Here is a 22799-nt window from a genome sequence, read left to right on the forward strand (position 1 = left end):
GGAGCCAGCAGCCCGTGTTTACTCTGTGGCCCAAGTTGGTGGATCCCATCCCCTTATCTCAGCGGCACCGGGGCAAAGGGCGACATAGGGCCTCATAAAGCACCCGGCTGCCATCACCTAGCGGGGACCCATCACTGCCGCGGGGACCCATCACTGCCGCGGGGACCCGCTGCACCCTATGGCTCCCCTGCCCCAGGGCAGCGCCGAGGAACTGGACCCACACAGGAGAGAGCAGGGCCAGCCCGTGGTGCTGGGAGAGCAGGTGGCCCTTCCCCACAGCCCCCACCACTGGACCTGGCTGATTCCAGGGCCCAGCTGAGGCATTCTCCACTTTGTGGTGGCTCTTTGTTGACCTTGAAAAGGAAAAGCACCCAGGAAGGGGCAGCTGCCCCCCACCTTGAGCACTCCAGCCCTGGTGGGGGTTAAGGAAGGTGGGGGGCCCTAGCATCCCCCAGCTTGTGCCCTCCCAGCACCAACAGTGGGGATGGGGCTCAGCTCAGCCCTAGGGGGACACTGACAGACACGGCTCTGAGCCTGGGCAGTGGCACTAGGGGAAGAGGGGAAGAAAGAAACAGGCAGCACCCTAATAAAAGTACAAACAGACTTTATTTCAGCACAGTATCCCGCAGTCAAAAGCCCCTCCAGGCACCAGGTTGCCCCTGCCCGAGTGAGGAGGGAGCAGCCCCAAGCCAGGGCAGGGAGCAATGCCAAGGTGAGGAGCAGGGATGGTGGGAGATGAGGGAGCTGATGTGCCAGGGCTATAGCTCTCCTCAGCACCCAGGGGAGTGCAGGCTCTGCTCCCTCCCCCCAGCCAGATCCAGGGCTGGTGGGGGGTTTTGGGGTACCTGGCACAGGCAGAGGGGAGAGGCAGCAGCAATGGTGAGAGGAGGGCAGGAGGGGCACAGGCTACAGGACCAACACTGCCCCAGAGCAGGCAGCTTTCCCCTCCCCATCCCTGCCCCAAAGCCCAGGGCTGTCTCCCCACAGGCAGGTTGGGGTCAGAGGGGCCAAGGGAGCCAAGAAAGAGCAAGAGGCAGCAGCTGCTGAACCATGGGAACCCTTTTATTGCACAGCCAAGCAGGGCACAGCCCCCTCTTCCAGCCAGAGATGCAAGTGTCTGCCCCAGGGCTCAGCCTGACCCAGCCAGCAGGAGCACAGGGCAGGGGGGATGGGGCCCTGGGAGCAGGAGGGAGCCCCTCCACCATATCCCCTCCTGCTCCCCACACAGGCCCTGCAGCAGGGGCTGGGGCAGGGCTAGGTCCCGTCAGCCCAGGCTGGGTGGCTGAGGTGACGGAGGCCACGTGCCATGGCAGAGGACTGTGCCCAGCTCAGCAGGGCACTTCTGCTCCCTCTAGCACACTTCACCCAATCCTCAGGGAGAGCCTATGCCAGGAGCTAACAGAGCCAAGGGTGTGTTTTGATCCCTCGGTGAAGCAAAGAAAGGGGTGAGAAGAGGAGAGAGTAGACGTGAGAAGGCAGTGATGGGCAGGAGAGCCAGGGCAGCACGGCCATGCCAGTGTTCCGGGCACCGTGATGCCTGCACAGGCTGGCCCAGTTCTCTCCCTGCCTCCCGCAAAAGGGGGTCCCCGGCTCTGAGGGGCCAGGGCCTGTCTCTGCTGGGCAGAGCTGCCCCGCATCACGTCTGGGCTAGCGAGAGCTCCTCCAGGCCTTCCTTCCCCAGCCGGTACCTGGCGAGGTCCTTGCGGGTGACCATGCCCACCACCTGCCAGGAAAGGGACAGGGTACAGCCCCACACTGGCAGAGCCTGAGGGTAAGGGCAGCATGTTGTCCCACCACCACCCCAAGGAGCCCAGGCTGCCCACACGCAACGAGCAGGGACTCACCTCATTGCGATTGTCCACCACCACCAAGTGCCGCAGCCCCAGGGCTCGGAAGAGCTTGAAGACACGTGGCAGAGATGCCTCCTGCAAGGCAGAGCGGGGCTGTGTGGGCTGCAGCATCCACAGCCAGCACCCATCGCCCATCCATGACCCCGGGATGCTGGGGTGCAGAGGGGTCCCTGGCCATTACCTGAGGCACGGTGTAGGGCGAGGGGTTCATGAACTCGCTGAGGTCGATCATGCACTCACGCTCATCCTGGGAGACGTGGATGGACTGGATTGGAGGGAAACGGGGGTAGGCGTCCCGAAAATCCTTCAGCTTCAGCCGCCGCTGCACCAGGCTCAGGTTGGCCCTTTCCACAAAAACCTTGTGAGGAAAGAGACTGTCGGGGACCATCCCACAGCACCGACAGGCACTGGGGCCAGGGCAACGCACAGCAGCAGGGAGAGAAGAGGGCAGGAGCATCGGGCAGATGGACTATCTGCAGAAGAACAGCGTGTTTCCCATTCACTCAGTGTTTGTGAGCCCAGCGGGGTGCAGGATGACACTGGGGTAACCCCAGCACAGCACAGTAGCCCCCACCATCTCCTCAGCTGAGCTGTCCCCTGAGATGACAGGGACCCTCTGCCAGCATCTCCCAAGCAGGGCAGGCAGCAAGGGGCCTGAGCCAGCAGTGGGACAGGGCACCAGGGCTTAGACACAGCCCCAATGGCCTCCACGCAGCGTGACCCACCTTGTGCTTCAGCAGGACGATGAGCTGGGAACGCAGGATCAAACCCCGCAGTCCTGCCACCTGTGACAGAGCACTGTGCATGAGATGGGGCTGGGAAGGGCGGGGGGACAAGGGTGAGGGGCCCACACCACCGCCAGCCCTTGCATGGCCGACCCCCAGCTGCATCCCCTCACAAGCGGCACCCAGCCCACCTGCGTGGCGTCAGGGTTGCTCTCCACCACCGGGAAGCCGTTGTGGTTGGAGGAGGTGTCGCTGAGGATGTCCACAACTGTGCCCACTCGCTCGATCCTCCGCAGGCAGGTGACGGGAGCGCTCATGACCTCCCTGCAGGGAAGGCTCAGTGTGAAACACAGCCCCACAGCAGCACGCCCCAAATATCCCCCCCAACACACACGCCTCCGCAGCCCTGATACCTCCTCTGTCCCCAAAACCTGCCAGGGACATGGGAAGGGAATGCACTGCAGGCCACAGGCCCTGCTGGGGAAGGAGCTGGGCTGGTGGCACCAGAGGACAGCAGGCTCCCGGGACCAGAGTGTGCCACCACCTACACTTCCAGCTCAAGCCAACAACGTGGTCCAAAAGCCGCCGCCCCAGGAGCGACGAGCAGCCCCCAGCCCACCTACCTGGCCGTAAGGGAGTGGGACGTCACCGGGGCCTCCCAGTGCAGGAAAGGCACACTCTGCAGCTGGATGTGCATGTCGTAGAGTCCCTGAAACGAGAGCCAAGCCATCAGGAGAAGCCTGGCAAGATGCTGACAGGTACAACCAGGCAGCAGCTCACCTCTGAGAGGGAGCACATTCCTGTCCTGGCCCTCCCACAGCTCCCCAGCACCACCAACCCTGACCCACAGCCTCTCACTATGTGCTGATGAGCACACCAGCCCTCACCTCCACAAAGTAGTCTCCCACAATCTTTGCTGTCATCAGCACCAGCATGATGGGGAAGCCATAGGTGACATTGCCTGTTGCCTCCATCATGATGACTGTGAGACTCAGTGTCATCCGCACTATCCCACCTGCAAGAGACACCCAAGGGTTTGGGGTGGGAGGGCAGAGGGAAACACGGGGGAGGGGATAGCAGAACACTCGAGGCCCCCAAGTCTCTGCACAGCAATCCAGGCCTGCCCACACAGGCAGGAATGCCCTGGATGAGCCCAGCCCTCACTAGTGCCCCAGTGCCGCCTGTGCGTGTCAGGGCCGTTAGGAAGCCGACAGCCAGGCTGGGCTTCAGATGGGGAAGAAGTGGCGCCAGGGAAGCAGGGATCGCTTTTTCCCATGTCACCTTCACTGCGACCTGAGCAGAAGGTGGCCAAGACTGTGCCATGAGGAACTCACCCAGCTGTGCAGCAGCTCCCATCAGGGCGTACTTCCCGGGGTCAGCCCAGATCTGAGCACAGGAGAGAGAAGGAGATGAGTCAGCTGCTGGCTCCAGGGCATCCAAAGGCAGTGAGCAGTGCCCTGGCCCCCAAACCCTCCTCCAAAGTGGGGAGGAGTTCCTGAGGCTGCCTGCACAGCCCAGCTGCTGGCAGGGCTCCACCAGGACATGCGAAAGCTCAGACCCAGCTCAGGAAGACATCAAGTGAGGAGCCAACCTGCTCCAGACTGCTGTGCCAAGCTCTCAGCCAGCTCCATGCACACTGCCTGCACATGCTGCCTGCCCAGCGGCGAGGGAGGAGGGCTGGGTACCGTGGGTCCCACTGCCCAACACCCCTTCCCACCAAGGACTCACCGAGCCTTTGGTCAGGTAGGACAGGGAGATGCCAAAGAGCCTCCCCCAGGCAGCGCCAATCAGCAGGGAGGGGATGAAGACCCCCGCAGACACCGTGAGGCCGTAGGTCCAGCAGGCCAGGAAGAAATACATCAGTGTGAACATGCCCAGTGTCATGGGGTTGTACGAACCTGAGGTGGAGAGAGAATGGAGAGTCAGTGCTGGTCCTGCGGCCCAGAGGATACTGTGATGGGCTGGGGCCATGGGGGAACAGCGCAGCAGTCCCATGACTTTCACTCCCAGCAGTGAAAGCCCCTCTCACTGGGCACACCTTCCACCCTGGCAGCACAAACCAGCTCTTTAGGTTGTTTCTGTCCCACCAAGGGCCAGCTGGCTGGTGCCATCCCAAGCCCTCCCACCCCACCGAGTCCAACACGCGCCTTTCCTCCATCTCACGACCTGTGATGACCCATCCCCTCCCAGCCCTGCCATTCCCAGCCTCCCACCAGGCAGCATGACGAACTTCAGAGTCCCAAGGGACTGCCAGTGCTGCAGGACAAGGTCGGGAGGACAGAGGTGCTGGAGAGCTAGCAGGGGTCCTACCGCCAGCTTCAGGATCAGCTCAGCAGAGTAGGTTCTGCAAACCCCTTCCGGTCCCGCAGCTCCCCCAGCTGCTCTGGCCAGTTCCAAGCTGCCCCACGGCATGGGCTGTGCCATCACAGCGAGACCCTGCTGTCCCCAGGACTCAGCCTACTAACTATTTCAGGATTGCTGAGCAGCTCAGTCTAGTTTAAACAAGTACTTTGCAACCTCTCCTTCACAGAGAGGTCAACGGACCAAAGCCCTGAGCCAGGGAGGACTCAGCACTGCAGGGAGCGGCCCCAAGACACAGGACAGTCATCCCTTGGCTTCAGGTGGCCAAGCTGCATTCTCTGGGATGAGGGTCTAGAAATTCAGAGCTCTCTGCTCCCTGCCCACATGCAGCTGGGCACAAAACATAGACCAGCAGACAGAGGGCAAGCTGTTGTTACACTAGGTCCAAGGGAAATGGGAGCTGGAACCTGGAAGCCAAATTGTGTTTCTCAAGCAAACCCAGCCCCCAAGATCCACCTCCGCAACCTGCCCAGAAGGTAAAGTCATTTTGGGGCAAAAGGCAGTGCTAATTAAGAAAACAGCCAGGGACATTTCCAGGACGGACTTCAGACAGCCAGCGAGGGTCAGACGTGCTCCCACGCAACTCAGAAGCAACAGCTTGCAAACATGCACAAACAAAACCAGGTCCTCATCCACAGGCTCCCAAGACCACAGCCCTTTGGCTGAGCTTGTAGGTGCCACCAGGCGCAGCACCTGTCCTTCCTCCTTCCACCACTGCAGGAAAAGAGCAGGCCCAGTGCTTTGCTGGATCCCATCGTGCCCTCAGAGGGCTGTGCTGATCATCCCCTGTCTCCTCTCACGAGCGGCCAGGGAACAGGTCGGCCACCTCGCATGAGCCCAGCCCCTCTCTGCTCATGTTCAAGGACCCACTCACTGGGTGTACAGACCTGGAGGGTCATGGAAGAGGTTGACAACGCTCTTCTCAGGTGTATTGAAGAAGGCAGTGGCCATGGAGTTGTACTCTCCATCAGCACAGAAAAGCTGAGGGGGAAGAGAAGAGAGAATTACAAGTGGCAGATCCGGGCTGCCAGGCTCAGGGGACGTGTGCCGCCGAGGCGGCAGCTCTGGGCAGCAAGCACACCAACACCACGCTTGGGTCTCCAGCTCTGCCTGCAGCAGAGGGCACTGACTGTGAGGTCCAATGCCACAAAACCCAGCAGGGTCTTGTCTCCCTGCTCAGCCCTCAGCCACTGCCCAGGCTCAGGGTGCCCCCCCACTCCAGAAGGCCATTCTCCAGCATCTCCTACCTGCAGGGGATATGCCACCGTGCTTCCCTGGATGGGCTGGCAGTCTCTCGAGCAGTAAATCATAACAAACCCCACGGTTGCTGTCACAGCTGCCACCAGCATGGCCTCAACCACCTGGAGGCAGGGCCGGTGGATGTACCTGCAAAGGGAGAGGAGGAGTGAGGGTGGCACCCAGGGGCACAGGCAGGATCACCTGCAGCCTGGCTTGGCAGGTCACATCGGGCATACAGACAGGTCGGCTGCCTCTGCTCCCTTCCCAGGGCCTGCCAGGCTGTCCTGCATTCTGTTCTCTGGTAAAGCTGTCATGGGGACCTGGGGCAGGAGGCCAGTGGCAGGAGCAGCTTTGCCCAGCCAGCTCCAGCAGACCCACCTGCCTCCCCTGCACAGGGCTGGGCACAGGCCCCATGGAAAAGCTGATGTGATCTGGCTGGGGGACAGTGCAGAGCTGAGCCCAGAAAGCTGCAGCCTATGAAGGCCCAAGATGAGCGATGGCCTGGAAGCTGCTGCAGGCCCCTCACCGCTCCACTGCCACAGGTCACCCCTCCCTGAGGCCACGAGGCTGGTCCTGGTGTTTGAAAAGCTGGTGACAAGTATTGGCTGTGCCCGTCTGGGCTCAGATAGCTTTAGCAGCTCTCTCTGTTCTCTCATTACTCTCAGAAGCACATAACAGTCAGGTCTGCACAGTGTTTGCCCTTCTTTGAGCCCTCGAGTCACTGAAGAGAAATACTTAGCAGGGTCAGAGGAACGGTGGGATGCTGCGCATCACAGCCTCAACCACAAGCAGTGAGAGGCATGTGGCACCTCTGCCTCCCAGCTTCCAGGGGCTGCTTTTGCTTAAGTTAAGTGTGAGATTACAGCCTGGCTCTGGCTGGGAACGACACTTTGAGGGAGTGCAGAAGGCGCCAGCCAACCCACGTCAATCACCTTAGTTACCCACAAGCTCTTACCTGATTCGGAACATCGTTAGCCAGTAATTGAGGGCATTGAACAGGGCCCCGAGGATCCCGCCTGCAAATGCAGAAGAGGAAAATCTCAGCACACAGGTCCCAGCCTCTCCTATGGCTGCCCAGGACACAAGGAACCCACAAAGCTCAGGGAGACATCAACAACCCATCCAGTGTGACCGGCAGCCCTGGGACACGTGGACGCTGTCCCTGCAGAGACAGCCAGGACCTGACACCAAGAGGAGCCCAGCACCACCAGCAGGGTGGCCAGGGGCCAGCGTCACAGCGCTGGCACTAGGCAAATGAGGGACAGGCTGATTCTGCAGGGATAAGGGCAGCTTGTTTGAAATCAAGGGGCTGCCCACGACTGCAACGCACTGACCCCACTCAACGACCTTGCACTACATGGTCTAAGGGGGCTTGCCTTTGACACAAGGGAAAGGGTTGGGCCAGGATCCAGCTCTCACCCCCGACTAAGCCCCACAAGCAGCCTCTCCTCCAGAGTTTAATGGATTTCCCATTCTCCCCAGGAAACTGGATCCCAAAGCTTTTTATACCCAGACAGAGAACAGAGGAAATTATTCAGACTAATCAAATTGAAAGAGCAGCACTCTCTTACCAACCACTCCCATAAAGATGAAGATAGGAATTTCCTGTATCGTGTATCCCATTTTCTGCAAGCAAAAAAGAAATGGGTTTCAGATCTCCTGGCCCATTTGCAGCTGGTCACTGTCTGCTGGAACAGCAGAAGCCTGCACTGGCGAGTAGCTCCCAGAGCTGCTCTAAAGTCTCCCCTGGACACCTCGCAGCCCCCAGACCCAGCAGTGGCTGCAGAAAAGCCTTCTGCTGGGGTGAGTGGAGCTGGGATCTGGCCAGACCCCACAGTCTGCCTCAGCCCCTGGGTGATGTTTTAAGACAGACTGGTGGCCCCAAGCTGCTGTGAGCTGCTTCTAACCCCCGCAATAGAGCCCTGCATGGGCAATACCTGTGCCATACCTCGTTATCAAACCTGCCGAAGTTGATGAGCCCAGGGCTGGAGAGATCCCAAGCATTTCCATGGTAAACACTCAGGACAGAGTTCAGAGTGAACGTAGAGATCATGGAGGCAAAGAACTGGAAGGAGATGCAGTCCAGTCACTGCCAGATGCCTCCAGCTCCGCTCCCTCACCACGTGCACCCCGCATTACCCTGAACCACCCCTGTGAGGCCCTGGGGTAGGGCTTGGTACCCATGGTGTGGTGGGAACAAGAGACCACATTCCCTGTGGCAGCACTCTGGGCAGCTTACACTGACCAGGGGCTCACTCCTCCTTTTGTCTCTCCATTGCCCTGGGGCACAGCCCAAGGCAGCTCCCTTGGAAAGGAGTTGGCAGCAAGATGGAGCTCAGCCAGGTCAAATTCAGCTCCTGAGGACCAGGGCACAGAAGGGGAGCTGGGATGCTGTTCCCTGGGACGTGTTATACACGGCTGCCCAGCTGGGCCAGGGATGGCAGGAGGCCTGGGGCTGTGGGGTGTCAGGAAAAGGCAATGCCTCATATTGGAGCCAGCAGTGCTCAACTTATTGCTCCTGCTTTCCAGCACTTACGATTCTCCACGTCAGGAACTGGTTCCAGAAGGAAGCCCCTTCCTCCAAGCTGAAGAGGACACCCCCTGCAAATGTGAGACACAAACACCTTCACAGGGGGTGCATGTCACAGACCCTTGGCTCACAGCACCAGCCAAGGTGCCCAAATTCATCCCAGCCCACGTGCCCCACACTGCCCCACACTTCACAGGCTCCAGCAAGCCCAGCAAGCCATCAGTGATGTACTGATTGCAGTGAAGCCCCTCCACTGCCTTCCTCCATCCCAGGGAGGCAACATTTGGAATCCCAGACAGATGACACCCCCCCCCCCGCCTCCTCTCTTGCCAAGACTTGCATGGCGTGGCAGGACAGCTTGGAGCAGGGCCGGGCATTTTGTGGGAGGGCTCCCACAGTGCCCTAAGCAGATCACGGCAGCTGCCTCCATTCATGTGGGAGCAACCTCCTGATGAGATCCACGTGCAGGCACCGCTCAGTGTCAGAGAGCCAAGACACATACCCACGGGGGCACCAAACGCAGCCGAGACGCCAGCAGCAGCTCCAGCCGAGACAAAGTCCCTCTTTTCTGTGTCTCTGCGGAAGTACTCAAAGATCTGAAGCCACAAAGCAAAGGCAGGGTTAGGGCTGGCCACAGGCATGAGTTTAGGGGAGACACAGGGTATGTCATACACGACCCCAAGGAACAGCCCGGTTTGGGCAGAGGAGGGACACCTGCAGCACAGCCCCCCTCAGCTCTCAACACCAACCTTGAAGTCTCGCTTTAAAGATGTGGATCTTCCCTGAGAGATCCCAGCAGCAATCACCGCTCCAGAGTGAATCATGGGTCCTTCCTACGGGCAGGAGAGCAGAGTCTGATCAGAAAAGGAAGAACCCCAGGGACAGTCAGGGATGGTTGAATGCTGCTCACCATGTTACAGCCCTGATGAAGCTGGCTGGGAGGATTTCTTTCCAGGAAATACAGTCCCTGACATCTTCCACCATTTAAAGCCTCATTCTAGCAAGTGGCTCTTGGGGCCACCTCCTGTTCCCACCAGCACTCCCTCCTACCAAGCAGACAGGGGCTTCCCTTGCCTGCCTTGGATCCCAGCAAGCTAGAAAGGTCCCAACGGTGCACTCAGGTCTCCCCATCCAACGTCTGCAGGGACCACTACCAATGAATGTAGGCTGCTGCTCTCCTGCCCTCAGCCGAGCCACGCACAGGCTGGCTCAGTGCCACCGTACACCCTGGGGGCTGGCACCGTGCGCCCCAGGGGCTCCCCAGGACTGGCCACGCCGCAAGTCACCTTGGCCAGCACAAGGCTGGTGACGGGCTGCAGCACATGTGCCAGCAGTGGAAAACAACATGGCAGCAGCGTGCCAGAGAGCGCTTTGTTCACATCACCTTCCCAACAGCCAGGCCGCCAACCACCGAGAGGATGACCCCACAGACTTTGATCACCAGGGTCTGCAAAACAGAGACGACAGGCACAACACATCACACAGGTGGCACGAGGAGCACTCCCGCAGCAGCCACGGGGGACAGAGACCCAGCCAGCCACAGGGGCAGGAGCCAGCAACCCTGGAGAACTCGTGATTCTCAGCCCCACGTTGTGGAAAAGGGGTTGGCCAATTTTCTTCTTGGCCAGAGCAAAGAACTACCCAAAGCTGCTCTTCCCAGCACCTGCTGCTGATCCCAGAGCAGGAGGTTTAATTCTCGACGCCAGAGGGAACAGCCACAGAGCCAGGCAGCGCAGCAGAGCGGCCAGGAGCTTGTGCCAGCTCCTCCCCTGCCGCAGCACGGGCAGGGACCATCCCATGAGGACACAACACGCCTGGGCCAGCCCGGTGGGAGGGCCCCATCATGAGCAGAAGGCATGCATCCCACCACCTCCCGCTTCCTACCTTGAGACGGACAACGTGTGGGATCTTCACACCATTGAGATAGCATTTGATCTGGGGAATGCCACTGCCGGCTGCGACGGGCTGCAGGGAGCAGGGAGAGTGTGAGTGGCTGCACATACAGGATGGGGACACACTGGCCAGCTTACCCCTGTCTCTCAGCACAGGCCACACCAAGCACACCCTTGAGGAGGCTCAGAGATGAGGCCAAAGTCTCTACAGGCTTTGGAGGTGGGCTTGAGGGAGGCACCCGCTGCCCCTAAGGGCAAATGGGCCAAGGAGAAGGAGCTGGCTGAGTTCTTGGGGGACACCATGGTGTTTCCACCACGGTGCCATGGCAAGAAGCCCTGTGCTGCAGAAGGCTCACACTTGGTGGCCAGGGAGAGCAGGGGCAAAGCCACAAGGAAGACACTGATGACTCAGAGTGGCCCATAGGGAGCTGTGGCTCCCTCCCAGCCACAACCAGCCCCAGTTTCTGGCTTGTCCTCCAGAGCGTGTCCCTGAGGCACCCAACCAGCCTGCTCTCTGCCAGCGCTTATGCATGCCCAATGCAGAGAGGCCGAGCCAAGGCTAAGGCTTGCGAGAGCTGCACCCGCACCCAAGGCTGGGGCACACCCTCTGCCCCAGGCTGCCAGCGAAGGGCAGCACATCCCATCAGTCTGACAACCCCAGAGAAACTTGACAGCATAGCTGGAGCCAACGCTGAGGAACTGGGGCTACCAAGACCCAATTTGGCAGAAAGACATTTGCTGTTACATAAATTTGCATGTTTTTGGGAGACATGATCCTGCTTCCCCCATGTAAAGAGCCAGGGCAGGAGGCACAGAGAAACCCCAACCCAGACCAGTTCCAAACTCTTACCTCTATGAAAGCAACAATCACTGAGCCCACCATCACCACGCTGGCGTTCAGGGTGGCCCAGAGTAACAGGGAGAAAGACAGGCCCCCTTTCTCCGTGAACTTGTCAATGTCTGAGGAAGCAGCTCAAGGAAAGGCCAGCATTGGTTGGGTACCATCCCTCCCACCATGATAACACATTGCTAAAATGCTTCTTGGGCTGCGGCAGCACAGCAGATCCTGTGCAGTTAGGGCAGGCAGGGCTGCTGCGAGGAGCCTCCTCCGTTATGGCAGTGCCCAGCCACAGCTCAGCCCTGCAGAGCAGCTGGGCACTTGGCAGCACCTTGGGTGGCAGCGTCTGTGCTGCCCAACCCAGGTGAGGAAGCGTTGCCCTCTCCCCCAGCACCCCTCTCGTGGCTACTGGGAGCAGAAATCTGCAGCTCCCGGCTGGCAGCAACAGCTCCGTGGGAGGATACTGCCCTTCACCACCCGGTACTTCAGCCCAGCCAGGTTCTCCACCACGATGTCGATGAAGCAGGCGACGAGGCCGGTGAGGATGCCGATCATGGCACAGATGACCCAGCGCTTGATCTCCACTGTCCGGAAAGCCTGAGGGACAGCCAGCCATCAGACCCCACTGCCCCCAACCTGGTCCCCACCAGCATCAGGGGTACTCCAACCCACCTGGCCGCCTTCTCCAGCACAGCCTTAAGCTCTCTAAGGAGAGCTGTCCAGGGAAAACCGATGCCAGCTCACCCACGACTGCAAAGCCTGGCCACAATTCACTTAAGTCAGTACCCTTGCCACTCTGTGGGATCCCTAACAGCAGACATCCTTTTCCAGCTTGCCTGCCTCTCTGTCAGGCCCCTCCTGTTGGGCTTCTTGCTGCAGCAGACTCCCAAAGCCCCCAGGCCAGATGCTTCACATGGCTCCAGAAGTCCCTCTGCTCAGGGACCTGCACCATGCCCCCCAGCAACGCCACCATGCCCACCCAGGCGAGCTCCTTTCGAACCATCCCATGCTGGGTCCTTGCTCCTGAGGTTTTACAGCTCATCACAAGATGGTCAGTGCCCTTAAACCCGCCCTGACCCAAGCATTGCTTTGAGCACAACCTCCCCCAGATGGAAAAGCCCCCCAGCAGCCAGGCAGGGGGAACAGCTTCCTTGGGCCAGCCCAGCTGCAGGGGACAGTGGGTAGCCAGGTCCCAGTGAGACTCACTGTGTGGTTTATCCTCCTCTCCTCCTCCAGGAACAGCTGGTTTTCACTGTTGTCATAGTCCAGGCTCTAGTTCAGGAAAGGGAGATGCTGTTATTGTCTAGTGCAGGGGAGGGCTGCCCTCAGACCATCACTCCTGCCCCTCCACACCCCTCAATCATTTTTCTCCCTCAATCCCACTCCTTCCCCGCTGCAAACTCCCTAGCTGGGCACCCCATGTACCTCACCTGCTGCATCCCAGCGGGCAGAGCCGAGATCAGGGGAGATTGGTGCTTACCTCATACTTGAGTGACAGGAGCTTCTCGTTGTGTGGGATCTCATTAGGATGCTGCCGAGGGAGCTCCGTCTCCTGCAGGATGCAATGCACAAGTCAGGACGGCCACATCCAAGTCCAACCCTCCTCTCTGCCATGTAACTGCTGGTTTAACACTAGTTTTTACGCTCGGGAGAGGCAGGGAAGACTGCAGAATGCAAGCTGCCTGGCAGGCCAGGATCTGCAATGATTTCCCCCAGCTGGCGGATGCATGGAATTTAAGGCAGCTGGAACAGGCTGTCAGGTGTGCACCCTCACCCACTGCCTCTCCACCCCCAGGCAGGACCTTTCCCCCTGAGCAGATGGAGAGTTGACCCAGCTGGGTGTCACACTGCCATGTTGATCTGGCACTGCCTCTGAGCGGCTCCGTGCTTGGGCCAAGGGCAACCTTTCACCTCGGCAGGAAATTCCTTCAGCTGAAAGCAAGGAGCTATTTCAAGCAGGCCCACGTTTTTGGGCAGAAACCAGATTCTGTTTCCCAAAAGCCTTTGACTGTGCAAGCTGTTCCCAGCTCCGAATTAGGGCATTTACTGAGGATGCTGGAGGGGCCCCTGGGGCAGCAGCACCCCACACCCTTCCCTGGCCCCACATTACAGCTACAGCCAAAGCAGGCCCAGCCTGTCCTCCGAGGCGCAGGATTAAGACATGTTCCATCCAATTTAAGAATTCTGCAAGAAATATTCAGCAAAAGTCATTTGCTTTGCCTACAGCTCTGGAGCTGAGGCAGGAGCACCTGGGGAAGAAAAGCTTTTCAGGTGTGCACGGAGTGGGGGTATAACTTGGAACCTGAGAGTTTTTGCAAGATGCCCCCTCTGCTGCTAGCCCTGTCCCCAGCTGCTGTCACACCGCACATCCCCTCCCTTGCCTTCACACCGAGCTGGGCAGCAGGCAAGAGAAGCAGCTTTAAGGACCTCTCATGGCAACAAGGAAGAAAACCCTTCCCAGCCCACCCGCTTGTGCATCTGCTCCTGCGGGGGGAAGGTCCCTGTGCTGGTGGGCTGGTGCTGCCACCCAGAGAGGTGCAGGGGACTGCAATGGCCTTGGGCCAGTGCTGCGGCTAAGGGCAAGCAGTGAGGGTCAAGGCAGAGCAGCAGGCACCTGCCCATGCCACGAAGGTCACCCAGCCCAAGATGTGAGGGATGTGAGTGGGGGAACAAAAGCAGCTGTTAGTGGAAGAAGGGAAGGGGTCTCAGTAACGGTGGGCCCCTTTCTGTGCCACTCACCAGCTCACGGATGTCCTCATTGAGGTCCACATTGCTCAGCTGCCCAATGCGCAGGAAGGAGGAAGGAGTGAGCTGAGGAGAGAACAGAAAATGGGTCATTTCCTGAACATGCTGCAAGCCTCAGCAGAAGGAACTGGCATGTAGGTGCTTGTGCTCTGCCCCCCTCGCTGAGCTCCACCACCTGCCCATTGCCAGAGCCACTCGAAGAGCAGCACCCACAGAAGACTGCTCTCGAAGGACACACCGAGGAGGAGGGACCCACCACCCTGGAGGGAGCACAAGGCAGCAGCAGTCTGCTGGGGTTTGGGCAAGCTGCTCCAACCTGTTAGCTGGCAGAGCCAGCTCACCTGGGGAAGGTGCCAGCCAGCAGCGGGTCATTCGGGACCTGCAGCCAGCAGCCCCAAGAGCTGGCACGAGTTACCAACAGCCTCCGGCCAACGAGTGTGGTATCCCAACACAGCAGCCATGCAGCCAGCAAACCCGTGCCGAGCAGCACGTTCCACACTTCCCTGGAGCTGGGGAGGGACAGACCCCCCTGAACAGAAAGTGCCATTTCCACAGTCACAAGCACACCAAGACGTGCTGGGGCCATCCCTCAGCCTGCACACCCAGCCAGCAATAAGGGATGGCCGAAGGCACGTTTGGCTCTGCTATCTGCTCCGTGGGAGCGGCTCCCAGCCACGGACATGAGCACATCGGCGTATTCGTCTCCCTCCAAGCAGCCAAGACCGGAGCAATGGCCGGGCCGGCTGCCAGCCAGCACACACAAGAGAAAGGGGGGCACGTTCCTCCCGCACAGTCTTGGGGACACTGGTGCCTCTCTGAGCTGGCCCCAGTGCGATGCTGGGAAGGAGCATTTGCATCTTTCTCTGGGTAGCAGGTTCTCCTTTTGCTGGTGACCACTCGGGCTTGTTACTGGCAGCACAATTGTGTAACAGGAGTTTTTGGACTATTTGGGACACCTCTCATCTCCTGGCTGATGCAGGCAAGGGCTTGGGCTGCAGCCAAGCCGGCCTCCTACTGGGCAGTGCCGCAAGAGGACCCAGCAGAAGCAGGTGAGCTGCTGTCACCCCTCCACCGTTGTAAAACACAGGGATGCACAAGGGTGTGAGCAGCACTGTCACTAAGCACAGTCCAAACACTATTTCTCAACATTAAGATCTTCCGCTATAGAGCCTCATCCGTCCCCAGCTAGCAGGCTAAAGGACTGGAGAATAAGAGGGATGGCGAGCAACAGCAGGGCCCTGGCACATCAGTCCCTCTCTGCTGGCAAGCCAGCAGATCCCAGATCGAGCCCCTGCTGCTTTAATCCCCACCGATCCTGTCCGGAACATGCAGGCTGGGGCGGCTGGGAGCCGCGCACGTCACTGCAGATGAAGAATATCCCTTTGTGTTTGCAGCCTGACCTATTTTCCCATTTCTCCCGTCTGTTGCACGTTCTCATTCACTTCCTGACCTGCAGGCGGGTTTTGCCTCAGCTTCTCAAACCTCTTCGGTGTCCTTCTGGCCCCAGCAGCCTGAGCCCACAGGAGGGGCTGAGCACTAAGTGCTCCATGCAGCCATTTTCAGGCGCTGGTTTGGTGAGACCAGCCTGGGCTTTGGTTCCGGTCCATGATGGCTCCACAATCCCTGTGGAAATGATCCAGGTGGACCCTTTTCCCGGCAGTCAGAGCAGACCACCACTGGCTCCTACAAGCTGGGTGCACCCAAAACTGTCACCTCCCCAGGGGGATGTGGATGGGAACTTACACAGAGTTATGAGCTGGATGCAGGAACTGACCGTTTCGGTGCCCACTGGTACCCAGCTGCTCTGGTGGCAGGTGGAGGGCCCAGCTGGGCCCCTGCCATCCTGGGGAGGGGGGGAAGGACATGGTCCTTGCCCTGAAACCCTGGGAGGGACAAAGGTGAGACCTTGCAAGGGAACCCACCTCCACCTGGCTTCTGGAAGCACAAAGATTTGAGGCTCCTGTTAGATGCCACACATCCAGGGCAAGACCAGGACAACAAGATGGAAACAGTCACTCATGCCATGTTCCCTGCTCATGCCTGGGCTCAGACCTCAGGCACCAAGACCTCAGACAGGACCAGCCCTTTGGAGAAATTCTCCTTCTGCTAGCCATGGGAGTCCGCAGAAAGACCAAACGCGGCTGAACCAGTGGCACCCTCCCCTACACCCCTTCCCTATGGAGCAAGTGGCCAGGGCATGGCAGCTCCGCTCCCAATGGATTAGGTGACAGCAGGACCCAAGCGCAGATAAAGAGAAAGAAGCTGCAGTTGAACCTGAAGCTGAACTTTGTTAGACAAGCAGCACATTTTTAATATGCCCCTCCTCCCCCTAAGTCCTGGCATCCCTCCGGCATCCAGATGGGCCGAGCTGCTCTGTGAATGGAGGGCTGGCTCCCGTCTCACCCAGTACAGGGATCACATGCCAGGAGGACAGGAAAAAGCTACTTCCAGTTGCACCCAACTTTTATAAGAGGGACAGGGAGGAATTCAGGCAACCAGGAGCCAAGACAGAAAGTTATTTGTGCACAGCTCAAAGATTCACTGAGCACATGGACAGCACTCCCCTCCTTTGGACGTTTTTCAAACTCAGGCCAAGACAGCTGCTGATCCCGGGTACATATGATGTTGGTGTGACTGTGGTACGATTATCTCCACATAACAACACGTGCTGTTGCCAAAACCCAGAGGATACAGATGGGTTAACAGCTCTCCTGTCTCAGGAGAGGCTCTTGGGCTAGCTGAGCTGCCTCTGACAGCAGCACACAAACAGCAATGGCACCCCTCGCCCCATTTGGGTGGTAAAGCTAATTCCTTACCCATTTTGAGCTCTGCAAAGAGATGCAAAAGCTCTGCAAAGAGCCTTGACCTGGACCAAAACTGCTTAACATCTTTGTCAGTGGGGCAGTTGGTGGGCAGGGCTGCTCCACAGAGGGACCTCACCAGTCTGCAGGGAAGCCCCCAGAGTTCAACAGAGGCAAATACAAAGCCCTGCACCTGGGATGGATGTGCCCCGGTGGTTGGAAAGCAGCTTTGCTGAAAGAGTCTTATAGCGAGCTGGTGGATGAGTTGAAGAGGAGTTGGTGGCACAAACCTGCAGTGGAGGTGGTCAACTACTTCCTGGGTGGTACAAGACCACAGCCGGGAGGTACGGGGAAGGGATCCCACACCTCCACCTGGCACCTGCGATAGCACACCTGGGACGTGGTTGTCCAGTTTGGGGTCCCTGGGACAAGAAAGGCACGGAGACACAGAAGTGAGTCCAGCAAGACAGTCAGGGCCTGGACCATGTGGTAAAATGTACGAGAAGCTGGTGCTTCTCATGGAGATGTTCTTGCCATCTCCAGACACCTAACAAGAGGTTACAGAGAAGACAGAGCCAGACTTTCCTTGAAGATTCACATTATAGGACAAGAAGCAGCAAACAAGCTGCAGCAAGGGAACTTCTGCTTCGATATCAGAGACAAACGTTCACCCTGAGGATGGCAACCCACTGAACCTGGGGCCAGAGAGGGTGCAGAGTCTCTGACCTTGTAGATACCCAAATCTCCACTGGGCATAGCCCTGAGCAACCTGGTCTAAGGGATCCACTCCTAGCAGGGGCTGGGCTAGAGACTGCCCGAGGCCCCTTCCCCCTTCACCATGCTGCCACCCCCTCCAGCACTGCTGCAAGATGGGTGACAGCAAATTCAGGATCAATCTCAACAAGAAAAAAATCTGGCAGAAGATCTCAACCACCACCTCATGCCCTGAAAGGATCATCTCCAAGGTCAGACAGTGGCAGCTGAATGCAGATACCAGCACCAGCCTGGAGCATCGAAGGTCAGGGTGGGAGACAGCAGCACTGCTGCCAGCACCCCCATTTGGCAAAGGTGACAAGAAGCCACACTGCTATACGTGATGCCACAGCAGTGTTTTACCTCCAAGCAGAGCAGTCAAAGCATAATCCCTGTTTGTGAATAGCAGAATAACTTCAGCTGAGGCTAAAGCTCTGCAGAAACCAACCCATAAATAGGAAGCATCTGACTCTGCTGCACAGCCCATTTCCACAGGGACAAGCCAGCGAGGCTGTTCCCTGCAGGACATCATCCATCCCCAGAGACCACCACCTGGCATGAAGACACCCCCTATATACTGCCCCTTATCACCATCCTGCTGCTCACTAACGAACTGGAAGCACGTGGCTTTCTGTTATCAACAAGATAAAGCGCGGCACAGACCACATCAGGAGTCCACTGCGGTATTGCAGAAGCAGTGGGAGGGAAGGAAGAGGATTTCCAGCCCCCAGGGCCCTCTTGGCCCCAGGGCACTCTGCTGAGGAGCCCCCTGATACCTGCTTGGGTGGGAAGGCTCCAGGCTGCAAGGTTGCATCACCGGCCATGGCAGCATATGGGGGAGATGAGCTGCAGAGCTTTTGAAATCCCCCTCCTCTGACACCAGCCACAGCTGTGACAGGCTTCAAACCAACACAGCCATCATCCCCAAAATGCACCACACCAGCAGAGAATGAGGCTCCTCACCTCCAGGCCCATAATGGGGGAGAAAGCGGCCACACTCTCCCCCTGGCGTCACCACTCAGCTCCGATTTTGCTTCCAGCTTCCCACTGCCACTCCAGGACACAGCTGCTCCTTGCCCCTCACCTGCACGAGGCTGGGAGATGCTGTTATTGTCTTGGCCTTTCTCCAGGTTAAAGCATCACCACAGTCCCCGACGTTGCGAGCACCCAGCAGAAGGGTCTGGACTTGCTAAAACCCTTCTGCCTGGGGAAGCTCCTGCCACCACCCGAGGGCAGGGGCTTTCTGAGGATGCCAGCTCCAGGCTCCTGGCAGTGGGCAGGCAGGGACAGGCAGCCTCTCGGCCGGTACCCAAGGGAGGCGCAACCTGCAGCCCATTTGCCAGGAATCGGGGCTCACCCAGCAGACTTCTCTTTTTCTCCCTTCCCCGCCCCCTGCCAAGACTTTCTGATTGCAGCAGGCGTGGCAGCCCCCCAGCATTGCCACCTGGCCACAAAGGCTGCATTTTGCACCCTGTTACTTGAAGTTAAAAAAAACAAGACCAATAACATTTAGAGATGCTGGGCTGCATCCAGAGCAGCGTGGCCAGCAGGTCGAGGAAGGGGATTCTCTCCCTCTACTCCACTCTCGTGAGACCCCCCTGCAGTGCTGGGTCCAGCTCTGGGGACACCAACATCAGAAGGACATGGACCTGCTCGAGTGGGGCCAGAGGAGGCCACAAAGATGATCAGGGCTGGAGCACCTCCCCTGTGAGGACAGGCTGAGAGAGCTGGGGGGGTTCAGCTGGAGAAGAGAAGGCTCCAGGGAGACCTTAGAGCGGCCTCCCAGGACTTAAAGGGGCTACAGGAAAGGGGGGAGGGACTCTTCATCAGGGGGTGTAGGGATAGGATGAGCGGTAACGGTTTTAAACTGGGAGAGGGGAGATTTAGATCAGATAGAAGGAAGAAATTCTTCCCTGTGAGGGTGATGAGACACTGGCACAGGTTGCCCAGAGAAGCTGTGGCTGCCCCCTCCCTGGAAGGGTTCAAGGCCAGGTTGGACGGGGCTTTAGGCAACCTGGGCTAGTGGAAGGTGTCCCTGCCTGCGGCCGGGGGGTGGGACTGGATGATCTTTATGGTCCCTTCCAACCCAAGCCATTCTATGATTCTATGCAAAATAAACTCACAGAGGTCAAGAGGGACAAGTCACCCAGCAGCAGCAGTCTGGTCCACATTTTGGTGACCCACTGCCCACACCCCCTGTTCCAGGCACCTTGTGGAGAAGAGCATTATACCAATCCCAAAGTCAAGGCATTTTAGCACAAACACAGAGCATATCGTCAATGGGTGGCAAAGGAGAAGTGTCCTTTTTCAAAAAAATGCCTAATGATGGAAATTGGCTGCTCTTACTAAAATTGTCCATTCACTTTTCAGCCTGAGAACCGAGACGCATAGCTCGAGAACATGGGAAAGGGTCAGCCCATGGCAGACATGATGCTCAGATGCACAGGCAGCCTCTTGCTTCTTGATATACTCGAGGCACTAGAAAGTCCTGGTGAGAGGATGAAGGCTCAGTCAGCTCCAGAGCAGCACTCAGCTGGCCCCAAAACCAGAGGAGACCTCAGGCACAGCCCTGTAGCGTCTCCTCTATGGTCACGGGTGTGTTTATCCAGCCCCTCCTCACCTCCCCCCCCCCCAAGCCCTCAATCTCAGTCTGTTGCCGCAGTCAGCTGGGAAACTAATGATCCGTGTTTCCTTTTATCACTTTAAGATCACTTTCATTTCCATTAAACAAGCACGTGAAAAAGGGAAGAAGCTCTGCTGGGGACATTTTTATTGTATTACCACAACCCACGTTTAAGTCTCCCATGAGCTAAGCAGCTCCAGACTGTCTTTATTTCTCTGCTAAAGCTGTCCTGCCTTCCTGCTTCAATCTATACAACTATACGACACCTAGGTCAAAGGACCGTCTGAGGGAGAGAAGCAGTTGCCCTACACCAAAAGGCAACCCCAGCACTACAGTGACAACCCAGCCGCCGCTGCCAGGTCAGTGCCACTGCCCAGGGTATGCATGGTCTGAGCAGCCACAGGTTCAGAGCTCTGGCAAGGTACTCACTCTCTTCCTTTGCTAAGGAAAATGCCACGTAGTGCCTTGTCAGCAGCTGGGACCTGAGCTGTCTGTGCTGTGAAGGGACAAAGTGACAATAAATCAGATTGGCAGAGCCGGGTCTCCACCACCAACTGCCCCTGCTGTGGCAGGGCTCAGGCATTTCTTCCAAGCCACCAAGAAAACCTGTTGCTGACCTACAGCCACGAGATCTGGTTAATCCCTATTTTAACACCCTTCAGACCTGCAGAACTCACCACGTGGTCTTTAAAGACAACTTATGCTGTAAACACACGGGGGTCCTGTTACACCAGCTAGGAACATTATTTTTATTTTCACACCAGAACGGCTACAATGGCACAGGCAACTTTTTCCAGCTGCCATGCCCCACTCCCACAGCACCATGCTAGGCATTTCCAGCCTAATGAACCCTGTATTTCACTCTAATTAGCCTGCTGTTCTGACTTGCCCAGAAGCAGGGCAGCACAGAATCATGCTCGGCGAGATGTCCCTGCTAATAGCTGCCAAAGGCTGGCACCGCTCCTCCCCATCTAAGCGCAAGTGTCCCAGCAAACTCTTCATAGGAAATTTGAGGACATCATCCGGAGGCAGCTCCTCTTCCACCTGGTGCTGGCACAGAAGCGCCCTGTGGACCCGGCTTGACATCCTGCCCAGACCACAGCCCTCGCCCAGCACAGCCCACCCAGCCACAGCTTCGCTCTGTAACAGGCACTGACTCGGCCAGAGCCATGGTGTGCTTCAGTTAACCGCACCACATGTGGAGGAGAGACTGCTAGGCAGACTACCTGAGTAACAGCCTCCAGGTACACTAGAGAGAAGTTTCTCTTTGGTTAATTACCCCAAATCAATTTGCAAGAAGGAACTGGTCTCCCTGTGTTTGTAACATGGCCCACCCTGGACTTGCTTTTTGCCAGTGCAGTTGCATACATATTGCACACCATCCACCACCACAACAGCATTAGAAGCTCTTGTATTTAAACCCAACGTGTTGGTTTGGGCAGCAGCAGCGTGCCAGGCAACACACTCTCTCACAGAACGACATTTTTAGTAGAAATGAAGAGGGCAGCCCCAGGAGGCAGGAGCGAGGTCCTACTGACAGGGACCATCTCATCTGCTCGGCTGCACCCACAGCTGAGGAGTGGGCAGGAGCCGGGCCCACAGAGCTGCAGTGGGGTCCTGGTGGGGCACTGGCGCCTCGTGATGGGAGCTGGCTGTGGCGGGAATGCCCCGCTGCACGGCGGGAGCTGGGCAGTGAGTCAGTCCCCACGCTCAGTTTTTCCCTCACAAGTGACCCGAGGGCCCTGTGCCCCGGCCATGGCTCCCTCCCAGTCTCTCCCTGCGCCGGGCCCTGCCAGGTTCTGCTTTCCACGGCCCGGGGAAACCCAAACAGGCCCCTACCTCCGCCGGGGCTGCGCAGGGAGCAGAGCCCCAGCACCCCGCGGCTCCCCGCCGGCAGCCCCTGCCCAGCCCCGGGGCAACAAACACGGTTAACTGCTACAGGGGAGGGGGACGCGCACACGACCTCAGCCCCCACCCCTCCGGCGGCCTTTCGGCGCAGGGGGGCCCGGGACGAGGCAAATCCCCCCGCACCGTGCGCCGGTATCCCGCTCCCAGTGCCGGTCCCGGTACTCACCTGCCGGGCGGCAGCCGCCGCCCCGGGGCCGGTGCCGTTGAGCAGCGGGGTGGTCTCGCCCGCGCGCCCGTCCTCGTCGTCGTCGTCGTCGCGGTCGCGGCCGGACCAGGACACCTTCTTGGCGACGTTGGCCATGCGGGGCGGCGGCCACACACACCTCCGCCGGCCCCTGCCTCACCGGCCGGTCATGTGACCGCCGGGCCGCCGCCCTCACGTGACTCTACGGCGGCCGGCGGGGACGCCCCGCCCCGCGGCACCATGGGAGTTGTGGTCCCGCCCGCGGGGCCCCGCGCCCCTTCCCCGGAGACCGGGCCGGAGCCCGGCCCCGGTCTGTCCCGCAGCCGCCTCCGGGAGTGGGCTCTGCCCTG

The 22799-nt window shown here is 58.7% G+C and overlaps 1 protein-coding gene across 1 annotated transcript; it reads right to left on the bottom strand.

Annotated features, from left to right (window-relative positions):
- Window positions 1–587: 587 nt before the first annotated feature.
- Window positions 588–22617, bottom strand: CLCN7 (chloride voltage-gated channel 7). The gene is made up of 25 exons (XM_074840463.1): window positions 22432–22617; window positions 14175–14246; window positions 12916–12987; window positions 12642–12707; window positions 11900–12032; window positions 11448–11557; window positions 10590–10670; window positions 10090–10152; window positions 9455–9538; window positions 9208–9301; window positions 8712–8776; window positions 8124–8240; window positions 7747–7801; window positions 7131–7191; window positions 6184–6322; window positions 5824–5917; window positions 4304–4473; window positions 3910–3961; window positions 3463–3590; window positions 3199–3284; window positions 2767–2899; window positions 2576–2635; window positions 2032–2208; window positions 1845–1925; window positions 588–1723 (listed from the first exon to the last, which is right to left on the bottom strand). Exons 1-25 carry the CDS (start codon window positions 22564–22566, stop codon window positions 1637–1639), a joined length of 2415 nt encoding a protein of 804 aa, XP_074696564.1. The 5' UTR covers window positions 22567–22617; the 3' UTR covers window positions 588–1636.
- Between the last annotated feature and the right edge of the window lie 182 nt (window positions 22618–22799).

This window comes from Strix aluco, chromosome 15 (assembly GCF_031877795.1).
Source record: "Strix aluco isolate bStrAlu1 chromosome 15, bStrAlu1.hap1, whole genome shotgun sequence".
In the NCBI taxonomy this organism is placed as follows: domain Eukaryota; kingdom Metazoa; phylum Chordata; class Aves; order Strigiformes; family Strigidae; genus Strix; species Strix aluco.

Bases quoted from the DNA above. Each gene is read 5' to 3' on its own strand.
- CLCN7 (XM_074840463.1), bottom strand. From the start codon at position 22,566: ATGGCCAACGTCGCCAAGAAGGTGTCCTGGTCCGGCCGCGACCGCGAC. The intron at 10,671-11,447 runs GTAAGAGTTTGG...TGCTCCCTGCAG, and splicing joins TGATTGTTGCTTTCATAGAG to CCCGTCGCAGCCGGCAGTGG. The intron at 1,724-1,844 runs GTGAGTCCCTGC...CTTTCCTGGCAG, and splicing joins TGGTGGACAATCGCAATGAG to GTGGTGGGCATGGTCACCCG.